General features: G+C 38.7%; 1 protein-coding gene across 6 annotated transcripts in view; it reads left to right on the forward strand.

Moving 5' to 3' along the window:
* The window catches only part of NSD3 (nuclear receptor binding SET domain protein 3), a 104411-nt gene that overhangs the window by 19516 nt on the left and 67347 nt on the right, over positions 1 to 17548 (forward strand). For 5 of the 6 annotated variants that reach the window (XM_036838673.1, XM_036838675.1, XM_036838676.1 and 2 more), the window contains exon 2: positions 15246 to 15964. In XM_036838673.1, coding sequence (XP_036694568.1) covers positions 15290 to 15964 — 675 coding nt within the window. In that variant the 5' untranslated portion in view covers positions 15246 to 15289. Of the gene's footprint in view, positions 1 to 15245; positions 15965 to 17548 lie in introns of those variants that run through there. The other variant, XM_036838677.1, reaches the window with a different exon arrangement.

Below are 17548 nucleotides of genomic sequence, written 5' to 3' on the forward strand. Positions count from 1 at the left end.
AGAACTGAGGAAAGTTGGCAGAAGGTTGGAGGGTAGAACCCAGCTTTGTTTTAATGCATTGCAGTCTGGAGAATTGCCCTTTCACTTGTTTGTGTGATCTTTTGGTGTACAGTTTTTTAAAAAAATATTGTTGATTTTATTCATCAGTGTGTTTTGTACTGTTTATGTATTGTTTAAGAAATCCTTCCCCACCTTGAGTTCATAATGATCTACTTCCGTTTTATGTTTTTGTTTTTCCTTAAAAATTTTTTAAGTCTTACTTTTTATATCTGGTCTTTAATCCACCTGGAGCTGGTATATTACATGGTGAGGATCTAATTTTTTTCTATATGGATAAACAGCTGTCCCAGTACCATTCTTTAAATATTCTGTCCTTTGTTCACTCATCTGCAGTGATTCTTCTGTTACATGCCAAATTCCCGTATTGACTTGGGTCTGTGTCTCGGATCTTAGTCTGTTTCATTGTTTGTCTCTTTGCCAGTACCTCACCTTTTAATTGCTGTAGCTTAATAAGTGTAGAGCTTTTTATTTTAAGTACAGTTTACATGTGTGTTGAAACCAGTAAATCTTTGTATAGGTATTGTAGACTTTATTGTTGAGAAACATAGGCAGATACTTTCTTGATTTCTTCTAGACATTCCTTTTTTTTTTTTTTTTTTTTTTTTTTGAGATACAGTTCACCTTTTTAAAGGGTACAGTTCTGCGGTTTTTATTATATTCACAAGGTTGTGCAACCAGCCACACTAATTCCAGAACGTTTTCATCACCCAAAAAGAGATCCCATTCCCACTAGCAGTTAGCTTCCACTCCTTCGTCCTTGCAGCCCCTGGCAACCACTGCTCTGCTTTCTGTCTCTATGGATTTGCCTGTTCTGGACATTTCATATACATGGAATAATACAATATGTAGCTTTTTGTGACAGCATTCTTATTTAGATTGAGTAAAATTAATAGATTACAGGGCATTCTGTAGGAATACTACTGTGTCTCTAAGAAAGTAGGACAACAGCCACTATGGAGAACAGTATGGACGTTCCTTAAAAAACTAAAAATAGAACTACCATATGACCCAGCAATCCCACTACTGGGCATATACCCTGAGAAAACCATAATTCAAAAAGAGTCATGTACCAAAATGTTCATTGCAGCTCTATTTACAATAGCCAGGACATGGAAGCAACCGAAGTGTCCATCGACAGATGAATGGATAAAGAAGATGTGGCACATATATACAATGGAATATTACTCAGCCATAAAAAGGAATGAAACTGAGTTATTTGTAGTGAGGTGGATGGGCCTAGAGACTGTCATACAGAATGAAGTAAGTCAGAAAGAGAAAAACAAATACTGTATGCTAACACATATATATGGAATCTAAAAAAAAAAAAAAGGTCATGAAGAATCTAGGGGCAAGACAGGAATAAAGATGCAGACCTACTAGAGAATGGACTTGAGGACACAGGGAGGGGGAAGGGTAAGCTGGGACAAAGTGAGAGAGTGGTATGGACATATATACACTACCAAATGTAAAATTGATAGCTAGTGGGAAGCAGCCGCGTAGCACAGGGAGATCAGCTCGGTGGTTTGTGACCACCTAGAGGGGTGGGATAGGGAGGGTGGGAGGGAGGGAGATGCAAGAGGGAAGAGATATGGGGACATATGTATATGTATAACTGATTCACTTTGTTATAAAGCAGAAACTAACACACCATTGTAAAGCAATTATACTCCAATAAAGATGTTAAAAAAAAAAAAAAAGAAAGTAGGACAAAAATACTGTACCTGAGTAGGGAGCAAGAAGAGAAAACCTCACCAGTATTTCTGTTTTGTTTTTATTTAAGCATCATATTCATATTTTATTTCTTCATTTATTGAAGAGAGTGGCCAGTCTTATGCCCTTGCTTAGTTGTTTAATGAATAAATGTCATGTAACAAATCCTATTCTAGAAAGGTATCTTCTGTTGATACATCTTGAGTTTATTAGATATAGATGGAGTAAAACTACTTTGATTTGGGTGCATGTTGTCAGTAGTTGTATAAAAATGACATGATTCCCTTTGTATCTTGGTGGATAAATGAGTAAAATCACATGACGATATAAAGAGAATATATTCTCTCTCGAACTGTTTTATTTTTTAAAGCAAGCATATTTTCCACTTTAATCCAGAAATTAGTCAGCAGCTTAGAGTTCTTTTTAAAAGGCTACCTCGGAAAGTACCTTTAAGTCAAGATACCCGTATAAGGTTTACTAATATAGAACATTTATTTAACATACTACAGTACTGCGAGCCTTTTGTATCATTTGGAGAATTGATGTTTTATTAGTGTAATTGCTGAAATGTAGTTCAGAAAATAAAATGTTTTTCCCTAAATAATAGCATTAAACTTTTTTTGGCGGGGAGCAGGGGGTGGGGGTGGGGGCCCACCTGCAGCTTGCGGGATCTTAGTTCCTGACCAGGGATCAAACCCAGGCCCCTGGCAGTGGAAGCGAGGAGTCCTAACCACTGGATGGCCAGGGAATTCCCCGCACTTTTTTTTTTTTTTTTTTTTTTTTCCATTAAACTTTCAAAGAGGTAGCCTCAACCAGAGTGGCAGTAAACCTCTTTAAATGATTCAAAAGGGCTTCCCTGGTGGCGCAGTGGTTAAGAATCCGCCTGCCAATGCAGGGGACACGGGTTCGAGCCCTGGTCCGGGAAGATCCCACATGCCGCAGAGCAACTAAGCCCGTGCGCCACAACTACTGAGCCTGCGCTCTAGATCCCGCGAGCCACAACTACTGAAGCCCGCGTGCCAAGAGCCTGTGCTCCACAACAAGAAAAGCCACAGCAATGAGAAGCCCGCGCACCGCAACAAAGAGTAGCCCCCCCGCTCGCCACAACTAGAGAAAGCCCGCGCACAGCAGTGAGGACCCAACGCAGCCAAAAATAAATAAATACATTTATTTAAAAAAAAAAGAATTTTCAAGCAGGATACGTTTTGTTTGAAAGATTGATGTTGAGTTGTGTAGTCACTGTACCAAATTCAGTTATTGCTTTTTGTCTATAACAGAGCCAGATAAGATGCTATCAATTCTAGCTACTTTTAGTAAAAGGTGAATATTGTTGTTCATTTCCTTTCTGATGTTATAGAGGCATGGTCAAGTTCTTAGAACCAAGTGGTTGATTTTCTTTTTTCCATAACCCCACCCCCGATTTTTTGTGTGTGTGGTGAAGTTAAAATGTAGAAAGGCTTCTGAAAGAAGAATATTAATTTTTAGAGTAATATGCATCTTGTTGATACTTAGTAGCAGTTTGCGTTTGCTGATTTTTAAAGGTGTGTGTTTGGGCTCTTTAAAAATATTTATCTCTTGGGGGCTTCCCTGGTGGCGCAGTGGTTGAGAATCTGCCTGCCAATGCAGGGGACACAGGTTCGTGCCCCGGTCTGGGAAGATCCCATATGCCGCGGAGCAACTAGGCCCGTGAGCCACAATTACTAAGCCTGCGCGTCTGGAGCCTGTGCTCCGCAACAAGAGAGGCCGTGATAGTGAGAGGCCCGCGCACCGCGATGAAGAGTGGCCCCCACTTGCCGCAACTAGAGAAAGCCCTCGCACAGAAAAGAAGACCCAACACACCCATAAATAATAAATAAATAAATTAAAAAAAAAAAATATTTATCTCTTATTTCCAAAAAGGGTGAATGATTTACAGATTTAAAATAGATAATTATAACAAAATAACATACCTGTTTTTTTTAACAATACACCTTTGTTATTACATTACTAACAAACAATTTTTAAATTATGAAAGACAAAACGGGTAATACAGAATTTATGGCTATAGTCAAAGGATCACTCTGATCATATAATTAGATTTTAAAATATGAATAGAACACACAACCAAGAAGAATGGAGTCTCTTTTAAAACCCTGGCATTAGGGGATTTTAGCATTCTTTCTATATAGATTATGCATGTTTTTTCAAGTTTTTACTTTATAGAGGCTCTGGTTTCACCCTTGCAAACCTAAGTACTGAAAATAATGGACCATATTTAAAAAAAAAAATTAACTCCCCTTAACATTTTCTTCTTGGTGTAGATTTGGGGAAAAAATAGTAAAATGAAAATCTCCCTTGATGCTGTCATCCAAAAATCCTCATATTCTGTCATTAAGGGCGAGTTGTAGTTGAAGTTTTCTGGAGGAGTATGTGTGTATGTATCGAATTGATGTCAAATGCAGGATCTGGTTTTCAAACATTAGTGATTATTCAGTTATAAATCAGTATATGACTATATTTGATAGCTTTCTCTTGTTACACCTCAAAGAGTATATGCTTAAGTTTAATTTCAATTCTTTGCTTTAAAACAAAATGACTGTAATTTTTGAACATCATGTATCATTTTTATAATGTTTTGCCGCAGAAATTGCCAAACAGTAAAAATGCCAGGTTTTCAAGAACCAGCATAGCTGGTTCACTACTGAAGACTGTCTGCATGCACTCCATTCCTGTTACTATAGAAACACACACAGACTGTGGATTTATCATAAACCTTGAGAAATATTTCTTGCACAGTTCACATAAAGAAACATCTGGATCCCTTGTTTATCCTGGGGTAAAGGAAGACCACCCTCTTCCTCTGTGCTGTGGGAATCACGTTATAGTCCACTATATTTCTTTAGCTGTAAAACTTCTAATGTTGATATATCAAATTCGCTTTGTATTTTAGTAGGATTGATTATAATTACTGGAATACATTTGGAAAATGAGGATTCATGTTCATGCCAGTTCAATTAACTATGACTGTGAAAATTGTATTTTGAGAGCTTCCACATTCTGAATTTCAGATCTACAGTATTAATAACACTAGGGTTTTAAATAGATATGCTTATAAAGGAGTTTTTGATATCTTTTGGTCTTTTGTTGGGTTAATAGACTCTCCCTGGAAATTCATTTGACTTCATGCCAGTCTCTGGGGGCTTTAAGCCTTGCAGGGAAGTGTAGCCCAGAACTAAGGAGAATCTCAGTAGTGGCTAGGTAACTGGTTATCAGTCAAATTTTGCCAAGGATATTCCTGTGGAGACCATAGTTGCGTTTATATTATCTTGCATTCTTCACAGCAAGATCCTCAACAAGTCTTTAAAGCATTTCATGTATATGTGATAACTCCCTTAAGTTTACACAGTTCAGTTTAAAAGGTTCATTAAGCCCCTCCTCTGAGCCTTTGCTTTGGGTTCTAGGAGCAGATGGATGAATAAAATTACTTCCTGCTCTTAAGAAAATCACATAAACAGATTGTTTCATGATTAATTCTAAGAGGTTTTATCTTATGAACACAGAGGAAAGTTACTCAGACTAGCCTAGAACTTAAGTGACTACTCCTTGGAAATGACTTTCTGAGCTCAAAAGATGACTAAAAGTCAAGCCAAAAAAAAAAGTAAAAGGGCGTATTAGGCATAGGATATAACATTAGTAAAGGCACAGTGGTACGAAATCATGTGTGTATGGTAATTCTCAGTAACCTGACATTACTAGTGTACAAAAGTGACTTAAGGTTGGAGATATGGATAGAGACCTTGCTTAGAGGGCCTGTGTGCTCTGTTGGCTGAAGTGCTTTGACTTTTTCTAGGAATCATTGAAGGGTTTTAATCAGGAAAGTGATGCGGTTAGATTTACAAATTAACCTAGGAATGTATTGAAGGGGCAGTTGGGTCTGAAGACAGAAATAGGTAATTTATATGACACCTTTAGAACTACTTCTGATTCCAAAAAGCCTGAATGATATCAATATGAGGGATTTTGATCCATAATGAAATATAAAGTTTTTTCTTATTGAGAAGAAACTGGTGTTAAACATAGGAAAATAAGTATATACAGCACAGCATGTAATTCTATAAAGTGGAACCTAGCAATATGTACAGTCTACCAAAGGGCATTGTTCATTTTAAGAATTTGTTATAGTGACTTAGACTAAACATTTTACACATCATGAATACTTAATTGATGTTTATAGCCTCAAGCTGTTCATCTGAAACATAACATGCTTCCTTTTTCTTTTAACTCTGTATCTAAGATTGACTTAAGTAAACTTTTCTGTTATCACTCCCCTCATGAATAAGTTGGTGAATGAATGAATGACCTAAAGCTTTAGTTGATAACTTTCAACTTTTTTCCTTTAAAAATGTCTGTGGGGCTTCCCTGGTGGCGCAGTGGTTGAGAATCTGCCTGCCAATGCAGGGGACACGGGTTCGAGCCCTGGTCTGGGAAGATCCCACATGCCACGGAGCAACTAGGCCCGTGAGCCACAATTACTGAGCCTGCGTGTCTGGAGCCTGTGCTCCGCGACAAGAGAGGCCCGCGCACCGCGATGAAGAGTGGCCCCCACTTGCCGCAACTAGAGAGAAAAGCCCTCGCACAGAAACGAAGACCCAACACAGCCATAAATAAATAAATAAATAAAATTTAAAAAAAAAAAAAAAATGTCTGTGAACGGCTTCAACAAAATTAAGAAAAAAGTATTCATTTATTGATTTCTTTCTTTTCTTTTTTTTCATTCACTGATTTCTTTCATCTCAAAACAAAACGAAACAAAAACCAACGTGGAAACATTGGTCAGAGGAAGAATTTGTCCTAAATTGTGATGGTTTCATTTACTTGGAAGTACATATTAGAATGGGCGGAACACTAGTTCGCTAACTCTCCCACCAAATTGTTAGCTCTGGGCAGCGGGATGGGAAGTGTGTGATGTAAAGTGAATGTTTGGGTTGCTGTTTACTCAACATACTTAGGGATGGTGAGAAATGAGTTTACTGGCCAAGAGCCAGTGCTGTGGGACAGAGGGGCTGTGTGTGAATCCTCCATTTACAGGATGTCTGACTGTGGGCAAGTCACTTAATCATGCTGGCCTTCATTTTTCACTTGTGAAATGGGGGAAGCAATAGTATTTCCTCGAAGAGGTGTTATAAGGAGTGAAATAATATAACAAATGTGAAGCATTTAGAGTAGCATTGACACATAGTAAGTCCTTAGTCATTATTATTACTACTTGAGTAATATAAAAAGTTTAAAACATACATCTTTATCAGGGATTTATTAATGACAAAGGTATGAGAGTTTTTGGTGGCCTCTGTGGAGGAGTTTTAGAATGTGTGGGTGAGGACTTCCCTCGCTGTCCAGTGGTTAGCACTCAGAGCTTCCACTGTAAGGGGGCCCGGGTTCGATCCCTAGTTGGAGAACTAAGATCCTGCAAGCCGTGTGGCACGGCCAAAAAAAAAAAAAAAAGTGAGGGTGAAAAACACCCAACTTCCTATCCTGCCTGTCTTTCGTGGCCTAAATGCCTCCTTCCCCAGTGAGCATTGTCCTCAAATGTCTTCTAATTCTGATGGCACACAATGTAATTCTTAGTCACCTTCTGTTTAATGTGTTTACATATGAGTCTTGCCCATAAAATCCTATCTTGTCTAATATACTAAAGAGATGGTAAATGCCTTCAGGTCAGAGATCAGGTTTTTCACAAGTTCTGTGTGCCCAGCATTTTACTGAATGATAACAGTAATAATAGCCAATAGATACTGGGCTCTAACTATACTCGGGGCACTGTCCGAAGTACTGCTCATGGATTAACTCTTATTTCTTACAGAAACACTGTAGACGATTAAAGTATCCACAGTTTCTGGGTAAGAAAACTGAGATTTAGGGAGATTAAGTTGCCCAAAGTCACATAGCTAATGAGCCTTGGCTCTGGGTTTTGAACCTAGCAGTCTGATTCTCTCAACCATAGTACTCACTGGAGCACCTCCGAAATCTGTAATGTCAGTTGGTGTGTCTGCTGTTTGAAGGCTGGCCGCCAGACTGCAGTATGTATAAAAATCACGATGTAAAGGAATTTAGTTATAGTCCTAAAATATCTTCTTTTTTCATTATCAAAACTACTTTCTTGATTGCATTATTGTACTCTTTGGAGGTATAATATGAAAAAGTGTGGCTCTATTCATGCTTAGACTTTCTAGAAAATATGATACAGTGGACCATTTAGCTGAGTTGGTCAGAATATGGTGTCAAGATTTAATGTACGCTTTTCCACCTTAAGAAGCAGTTACTTTTTCTTTTCAATACTTCTTCCAACCCCTTAGCTAAATTATTTATTTTTATTTTTCCCCAACATTTTACTTTAAAAATTTTCATGCCTTTAGGAAAGTTAAAAGAATATTATAGTCAACACCTGGATTAGTGAATTGTTAACATTTTGCCTCCTTTGTTTTACTCTAGGTATATGTACTTTTAAAATCTTAAACCATTTGAAAGTTGTGGATCACATGACACTTAAATGTTTCAGCATAGCTCTCCTAAGAACAGGGACATTTTCTTACATAAACAGAACACTGTTACACCTTTGAAAATTAGTAGCTCCATTGTTTAGTAGCTAGTTCACGTTGTAAATTCTCATTTTCTCCAAAACATTATTTTTACATTAGTGTGTATGTTTAAATCCAGGATTTCATCAAAGTTCACCCATTATTGCATTGGTTGTTAAATCTTGTCTTTTAAAATATAGAATAGTCTTTCCACCTTTTGTTTGTAACATTAACTTTTTGAAGAGCTGAGGCCAGTTTTCTGAGAGAAGGTCCCACGTTTTGGATTTGTCTGACTGTTTCCTCATTTTGAGATTCAGTGTAAGTGCTGGGAAGAGAGCTTCGGAGATGATGATGTGTTCATGAATCACACCACAGGGCACAGGAGGCCTGTCCGGCTGGCTTCTGGTGACGCCGTATCTCCTCACTTGTCTGAAATGCTGCCCGCCACAGCTCTCTCCTGTACATATTTCTGTTTGCAATTAGTAAGTAACCCGTGGAGCGATGAATATTTAAACTGTCGTTTCACTTGTCTTATTTTTACGCAAAAACCCTTAGTGGGTCTCTCCCCATTTCCTAGGATGTAAGAGTATAAGGGTATTCTTTGTTAGATATGTATTTTGCAAATATTTTCTCTCTGCCTATACTTCACCTTTTTTTTTTTTTTGCCATTTAAATTTTTTTATTTTTAAATTTTCTGTTGAAGTATACTTGATTTACAATGTTGTGTTAGTTTCACACCTTTTTGTTTTCTTAACTGTGACTTTTGAAGAGCAGGAGTTTTTCATTTTGAAGTCCATTTTATCAGTCTTTTTCTTTCATAGTTCATGGTATTTGTGTCCTGTTTAAGAAATCTTCTGCCTAACACAGTGGTATATTTTCTCCCACGTTTTATTCTAGAAGTTTTATGGTTTGACTTTAGTACCAGGTTTATGAACTAATTTTAGTTATTTTTTGTGTATAGTGTAAAGGAATGGCGAGGTTCGCTTTTTCCATACAGGTATCCAGTCATTTTTTCCCGGCTCCGTCTGTTGAAAATACCATCCTTTCCCCTTGAATTACCTTGGCACCTTTGTGGAAGATCAGTTGACCATGTAACTATGGGTGTCAATGTTTTATTTGTTTGCTTGTTTGTTTTTTACAATGAGCATAATACATTTTTACCAAACAAGGGATTAGTGGTTGAGTAAAGTTACATTATAGGCTGATATCCCCAGAAATCCTGCAGGTCAGTGGAGGTGTACTAGTTTTAAGCCCTTTGAGGTCAGGGACTCTTTTATTCATCTGTTAATTGAACAGTATTGAGTGTCCAGCATTGAATAAGACATCCATGGTCCCTGCACTTACAGAGCATGCAGTGGAATGAGGGAGACAGACCATAAGAAGGCGAACGCATACCTGAATAATACATATTGTGGTGAGTCCTGTAAAGGATGAAAAATAGGCTTACTGAAGAGAATGAGCAGAGGACCTCAGAAGTCCTCTCTGAGAGGTTTTTAAGCTGGAGCAGCACATATGAGAATCCCGATTGCAGAAATGAAGTTGGCACATTTGAGAAATTGAAAAAGAAGCCCCTGGAGTGTAATGCTTCCAGTGGAGAGTGTTAGTAGATAACTTTGGAAATGTAAACTGAGGCCTGACCATGCAGGGACTTGCTGGGATGATACGTAGTCTGGATTGTATTTGAGTGCACTGGGAAGGCATTGAAGGCTTTGTTGTTTGTTTTTGCTTATTTTAGCAAATCATGTAGTTGCTGTCTAGAGCAATAAATTAAATATAACTAGCAGCTTAAAAACCTCCCTTATGGCCCCCCTCCAGTGTTTACAGCATGCCGTCCAAAAAAAGCAACTCCTATTCTGACAGCTGTCTCCGTGGATTTAGTTTTAACTTCGTCCTGTTTCTGAACCTTGTGTAAATGAAATCACCCTGTGCACTATGTAAGTGGACTCGCGGTGTCTGGGGTCTTTCATTCAGAATGACTTTTGTGAGAGTCATCCACGTCGTCGCTCATTTTCCCTGCTGTAAGCTGAGGAGTCGCCACGTGATCGGGTTAGCTTTTCAAAGGCAGCGGGGCTGTCCTCTGGGGAAGTAGGCTCTGAGAGGCAGGAGAAGCAGCCTGGAGACTGCGGAGGCAGCTGTGCAGGAGCCAAGGGGAGGTGCAGGGGCCAGGGTGAGGAGCTGGAGACGTGGAATGAGGCAGACAAGTGTGAGACGTGCACGTGGGAGGTAAGACTCCGGGAGTTCACTGACAGATTAGGCAAGAGTAGGAGTGAGGGGAAGGGGTGTGTCATGATCCCCAGGCTTCTGGCTTTGACAACTGATAGGTGGAGGTTTCATCTCCTTCTCATAGGAGGGACTGGGGGAAGGACACACTTAAGTAAAATAAAAACTAAGAGTTCATTATTAGGTATTTTAAGAGGCTTGTGAGATATGAGAGAAGCTGTCAAACAGGCATTTGGATTATGGGTATGGAGCATATTGGATTAAAATGGGAAGTTTGGGTAGTTTGCATATTATGAGGCAGCTGCCATGTAAAGAGTTCTGTATTGGAGTTAGAAGATCTGAGTTTCACCATTTTACTCAACTACTGTTGGCTGCGTGACTAAGGGCAAATCACTCGATCTTTTTGAGCTCCATTCCTTCTCATCTGTAAAATGGGAATGATACTTTGCTTCATAGGATTAAACAACGTGTAACATATTAGGCCTCAGTTTATAGATATTTGGCTCAGTGGATGCTCAGAAAAGTTCATTCATGCACATGCAATTTGGATTGGTAGGAGAAAGTCGGATTATGGAAAATTTTGAAAGGCATGGAAGGGACTTGGTGTGGTATGGAGTTCAGAGTGTCTTAATATGAGAGTAGACTCTGCAGTTTGGTTTTAGATGAAACTAACGAAGAAGTAGTTAGAGGTGAGAAATATCTAGAAAATCAGTCGTTGTAGGTCCAGGATAAGGTGCTGACGAGGGCCTGGCCTGACATGGATGTAGAGATCAAAGAACAAATCAATTCAAAGGAAGAGACTAGACTTGTCCAATGACTAGTTTTACGGTCTCACAGACAGGGAAGAATCAGTCACCTGTGAACCTGAGGCTGCTAGCTTGGGAAGCTAGAAAAATAGTGAAAGCAACGGCCAATCTGGGGTAGTCTGAAAGGAAAGCTGAGTTAAGGAAGGACAGTCTGTTCAGCTTTGAACGTATGACTCTTAAGGTTATAGTATGTTGTCTGTGGGTGGTTGGATATTCTCTGGCAGTGAGATATTGTGGAAGAGAGCACAGGTTTAGAAGCTAAGAGCTTGCTTCTTTTTCAGGCTTAATCACTAATTAGCTTTGTAGTCGTGGGAAATTCAGCAAGTATTGAATGTAGTTATCTGAAAAATGAAGCTAACACCTCCCCTGTCAGCTTTACAGGCTTGTTTTGTGGATTAAATAAGAATGTTTATGAGGGGACTTCCCTGGTGGCGCAGTGGTTAAGACTCGGAGCTCCCAAAGCAGGGGGCCTGGGTTTGATCCCTGGTCAGGGAACTAGATCCCACATGCATGCCGCAACTAAGAGTTAGCACGCCACAACTAAGGAGCAGGCGAGCCTCTACTAAGACCCGGTACAACCAAATAAATTAATTAAAAAAAAATGTATATGAAAACACTGTAATTGTAAACTCTTATACTATAATTGTAATAGGGTAATGTTATTTCTGTTCTTAGTTCAAACTAAAATAAAATATTTGGTTATAGAGCTAGAGAAGAGAAGAGAAGGGGGAAAATACCAAACTTCTTAGAAGTTTGTGTTTGGAACTAAATCACAAGCATCAGAAATCTTAGTCTCTGAATACATGTGCCTGAAAACCTCTGTAGACTATGATTTGGGAGACTATCTGGAAGCTGATCTTGTGTACAACAATTATGAGAACCAAAAACACAGGTTGCATCTTGTCAAATGTTGGTATTTAACTTGCCTTCAAGTTGGAAGTTTGGAGAGCTTTTGAATTCTACCTGTGTACTTGCCCCATGTGTGTTTATGGAATTTTATTTATTTAATTTTTTTTCTATTTTTATTTGCTTTTTCACATCTGACTTTTACCACAGGATAATGATTTAATTAAGTATTCCTTTAGTTTTTAAAATTAATTAATTAATTTACATTTTGGCTGCGTTGGGTCTTTGTTGCTGCACGCAGGCTTTCTCTAGATGCGGCGAGCGGGGGCTACTCTTCATTGCGGTGCGTGGGCTTCTCACTGCGGTGGCTTCTTTTGCTGTGGAGCACGGGCTCTAGGTGCACAGGCTTCAGTAGTTGTGGCACACGGGCTCAGTAGTTGTGGCTCGTGGGCTCTAGAGCACAAGCTCAGTAGTTGTGGTGCACGGGCTTAGTTGCTCCGCGGCACGTGGAATCTTCCCAGACCAGGGCTCGAACCCATGTCCCCTACATTGGCAGGTGGATTCTTAACTACTGCGCCACCAGGGAAGTCCCTGTTCACGGAATTTTAGAACATACCCTTCTAGTGTCTGTGAGCTATATACATTTTTGCCAAGGGTCAGAGTAGGGTAATGTTTCAACTCTTAAGCTATATATATATATAAAGAAATGATTTCTAACCTTTGTCAGCATTATCAGTACAGTATGCTGGTTAGGATCACAGACTCTGAAACCAGACTGCATGGCTCGAATGACTAGCCTTGTGCATTTGAGCAAGTCATAACCTCTCTTGCCTCTGTTTCCCCATCCATAATGGGAACTGACATTAATGTCTAGCTGAAGGTTGTTGGGAGCATTAAATGTGGTACTGTATTTAGAGCGCTTAACAGCTCCTGGCACACTCTAAGCGCTCTTTAAGTGTCAGCGGTGGTTATTATAGAATAGTTAGTCGTTATTTTGGCAGTGACCAAGGAATAAAAGCACATGAACGAAAGAAACAAATCCTCTCAGAACCTACAGCTGAAGAAAATGGAAGTGGCATAGTGGCAAAAATCTTGGGCTTTAGAGTCAGAGATACTTACATTCAAATCCTAATTTGGCCCCCTGGGCATAGGGGTTTAAGCAAGACACCTAACCCCTCTGAAACTCACTTTCTTTACCTAGGAGGCAGGAGTCAGATACCCACCTTGTAGAGTTGTTTTGAGGATTAAATGAGATACATATAAAGTGCTTGGCCCAGAGTAGATGCTAAAAAAGCTGGAGTGTTCTCTCACACCCCATGCCCCCATCCCTCACTCCACTGTAGAGCAGTACGGGCAGTTTGATTTCCTATATGCTCGCATATTCATTGTTTGCAATTTTAGAACTTCTAAAATTCTTTCCATTTGCTAACAGCAGAATAAACAACAGCTGTTTAATTGGATACACCTTGGAAAGTGTTGTCAGCTTTTGTTTCCTTCTTCCCTTTGCTGTTCTGGGTTACTTGCTTTATCGTTATGGTAAACCCTACTAGAACCAAGATGGTGGACGTTATTAGTTGGTCATGGGATTGAACTAGACTGTAGCTTCAGAGTCCTCTTCCCAGTATTCTGGCAGCTACAGTCAGTTTATCAGACTTGATACAGTAGTGAGATCCTCTCAGCCTTAGGGCTTTTTAGAAGAAATGTTTATAGGATTTTCAAAATAATATCTGGGCAGTCCATTAATCCTCTGTCTCAAGATGTGAGACTGTCAAACCTTATGACAAAGCAGAGTGGTCTTAGAGCATTTCCTAACAGATGCTTATCCGTATTATAACATTGTTACACAATGTGGGCATTTTCAGACACCTTCTAGAGAAGGCACAGTAATTGTGAGAGTATAATGCAGTGACCCAACCAGGAGTGTGCATCAGTATGAGCTGGAATGTGGCCTTAAAATATTCATGCTCTAGGCCTCACCCCAGATTTACTGAATCAGAGTCATCAGTATATAGATCTTGACATGTGCCTTTTGTAAAAGTAAAGTTGATTCTGCTATACATACCACTGATTAAAAACAACTAGATACTGGCAAGAGTATAGGAAATCAGGCATCCCCTTACACTACTGGTATGAGTATAAATTGATATAGTACAGCCTATGAAACAGTTTTGCAGTATCTATCAAAATTCAGATCTGTCCTGGAAGAATACATATATGCATAAAGGTACAGTTTCAAGAAAGTTTCCTGTCAACCTGTTTATAATACCAAACAGTTGTGAGCAACTCAACGATTGTCAGTACGCAAATGGTTAAACATGTTAGGGTAGATTACACAGTTGTTTACTGTGCAACCACTGAAAGAGTGAAGTATGTATGAGAGTGATCTGTACATGCTGATGTAGAAAGATATCTAGAACATACTTTAAGTTGAACAAGCAAGTCACAGAATAAACTCTTTTTTAAATATTTTGTGTGTAAATATGTAGAGAAATATTTGGAAGAGTACCCACTAAAGTATTTACAGTGGTTATCCATGACTTAGGAGAATGGGAATGGTGGAGTGGGAGAGGATTTGGCCTTTTAATTTTTGTATTTAAAATATTTGCAGTAAGATTTTATTATTTTTGTAATAACAGAACCACTGGATAAAATATGAATGATTTAAGGAAAGCGCACATGGAACCTAATTTGTATGTGTCAAGACACTGCTTATTTTGCAATTTACAGTTTTAACTGAGACTTATAGTCTCTAATTTGGGAAACAGAAAGGAATGTCAAAACTGTTTTGCAGGATGGCAAAGAGGATAAAATTTTGTTACTCAAGTTATTGTGAAAGTAATTGAGTTTCAAACAGATAAGCATTTAAGATAAAAAGTATTTGCTCTGTGTCAGAATTATATTGGCTACCTGTTTTAAAAATTTAGTTTGTGCAGATCTGGATATGAAAATTGGATTCAGAATATTTTACTTTAATCCTTTTGCAGTTGATTAGCCTCTAGTCTTTGAGGATGTTAACTAACACCTTTTAATCTCTCTTTTAAAACTTTAGGCCCGATGAGAGAAAGGGAAAGTTAAGGATGCTGGAGCAGAACAATGGATTTCTCTTTCTCTTTCATGCAAGGGATCATGGGAAACACAATTCAGCAACCACCTCAACTCATTGACTCCGCCAACATCCGTCAGGAGGATGCCTTTGATAACAACAGTGACATTGTTGAAGATGGTGGCCAGACACCATACGAAGCTACCTTGCAGCAAGGCTTTCAGTACCCACCTACAACAGAAGATCTTCCTCCACTCACGAATGGCTACCCATCATCAATCAGCATGTACGAAACTCAAACCAAATACCAGTCCTATAATCAGTATCCCAATGGGTCGGCCAATGGCTTTGGTGCAGTTAGAAACTTTAGCCCCACTGACTATTACCATTCAGAAATTCCAAACACAAGACCACATGAAATTCTGGAAAAACCTTCTCCTCCACAGCCACCACCTCCTCCTTCAGTACCACAGACTGTGATTCCAAAGAAGACTGGCTCACCTGAAATTAAACTAAAAATAACCAAAACTATCCAGAATGGCAGGGAATTGTTTGAGTCTTCCCTTTGTGGAGACCTTTTAAATGAAGTACAGGCAAGTGAGCACACAAAGTCAAAGCATGAAAGCAGAAAAGAAAAGAGGAAAAAAAGCAACAAGCATGATTCATCTAGATCTGAAGAGCGCAAGTCACACAAAATCCCTAAATTAGAACCAGAGGAACAAAATGTAAGTTGAAACATCTTTTTGAAAAAATTTGTAATATTTCACATTTACTGGAAGTCCAAGAGATCTTTTTCAGTTTTTATCTCTCCAAATGTAAATATTTCTGATAACTTCTTTCATCTGATCCCTAGCATGGAGCTTGGGATGTTACGATAGGTGGTAAGTAAATATTTGTTGAATAAATGAATGGACATCATCAGAGTAAAGAAATATTTTAGAAACATGTGACACTAAAGATCTTGCCTCCTGTGTTTCTTTGTTTAATAGCCTCACTTAATTTTGCTTGTAATAAACTGGTTTCTGCGAAATTGAGTTATTTATAGTGAGCTGTATGGACCTAGAGTGTGTCATACAGAGTGAAGTAAGTCAGAAAGAGAAAAACAAATACCGTATGCTAACACATATATATGGAATCTTAAAAAAAAAAAAAAAAGTTATGGAGAACCTAGGGGCAGGACGGGAATAAAGACTCAGATGTAGAGAATGGACTTGAGGACACGGGGAGGGGTAAGGGTAAGCTGGGACGAAGTGAGAGAGTGGCATGGACATATATACACTACCAAATGTAAAATAGCTAGCTAGTGGGAAGCAGCTGCATGGCACAGGGAGATCAGCTTGGTGCTTTGCGACCACCTAGAACGGTGGGATAAGGAGGGTGGGAGGGAGACGCAAGAGGGAAGGGATGTGGGAAAATATGTATGCATATAGCTGATTCACTTTGTTACACAGCAGAAACTAACACAGCACTGTAAAGCAATTATACTCCAATAAAGATGTTAAAAAAAACCAAAAAAACAAACAAAAAAAACTGGTTTCTGAAGATGAAGAGGAAAGGCAGAGAAAGATGGTTAATGATATTGGTTTTCCATTGTTCCAGACCAACTTTTGCCAGTAGAGCTTAGATTTAACCCTCATTACTAGTGTGTTTGCCACAGAATAACCTGAAGTAAATAAAGGAACTCTTTTTATTAAAATCAGAGTTAGTATTCATACATATTCACTAACTCTTCAGGTAGAGGTTTTATAAAAGTCGTTCTTTAGTGGTAACTTAAGATGCATGCCGCTAAATTTTTTTTAACATCTCTGAGGTTTCAGTATTAGTTTTCTTAATAAGAAAGGTATGTAACAAATCAATGCTAGCTTGAATGAAGAGTTTTTAGTTAGTATTCTAATACATGGTATTACTTGAAGATGTCCCCAGACATTGATTTGGGAGGAAATGAATATCTGTGAATTTTTGTGACAGTTGTTTGCTTTTCTATCTGCTATGCCTGAATAAGTTAATTTATCATCTTCTGTTCAAAGAAATGTTTACATCTTACCAACTCACCTTTTCCTTGGTAGCTGGGTTCCACTACTTCACACAACTCAAATATGATGTTTTTCTGGAGTAAAGGTCACACTGGTTCTAGGCTCTCACAAGTCTCAGTGTGATATTTCAGTATGTTTTTCTCATTTTTCTATAGTTTTCTTATTTATTCATTTAACAAATATCAACTGAGTACCTAATGTGTGCTAGACACTTTTCTAAGAATTGAAAGTCGGGCAGTGAATGAAAAGTAAAGATGCCTACTTTCAGGGTGCTAA

The sequence above is a fragment of the Balaenoptera musculus genome, chromosome 21 (genome assembly GCF_009873245.2).
Source record: "Balaenoptera musculus isolate JJ_BM4_2016_0621 chromosome 21, mBalMus1.pri.v3, whole genome shotgun sequence".
Taxonomy (NCBI): Eukaryota; Metazoa; Chordata; class Mammalia; order Artiodactyla; family Balaenopteridae; genus Balaenoptera; species Balaenoptera musculus.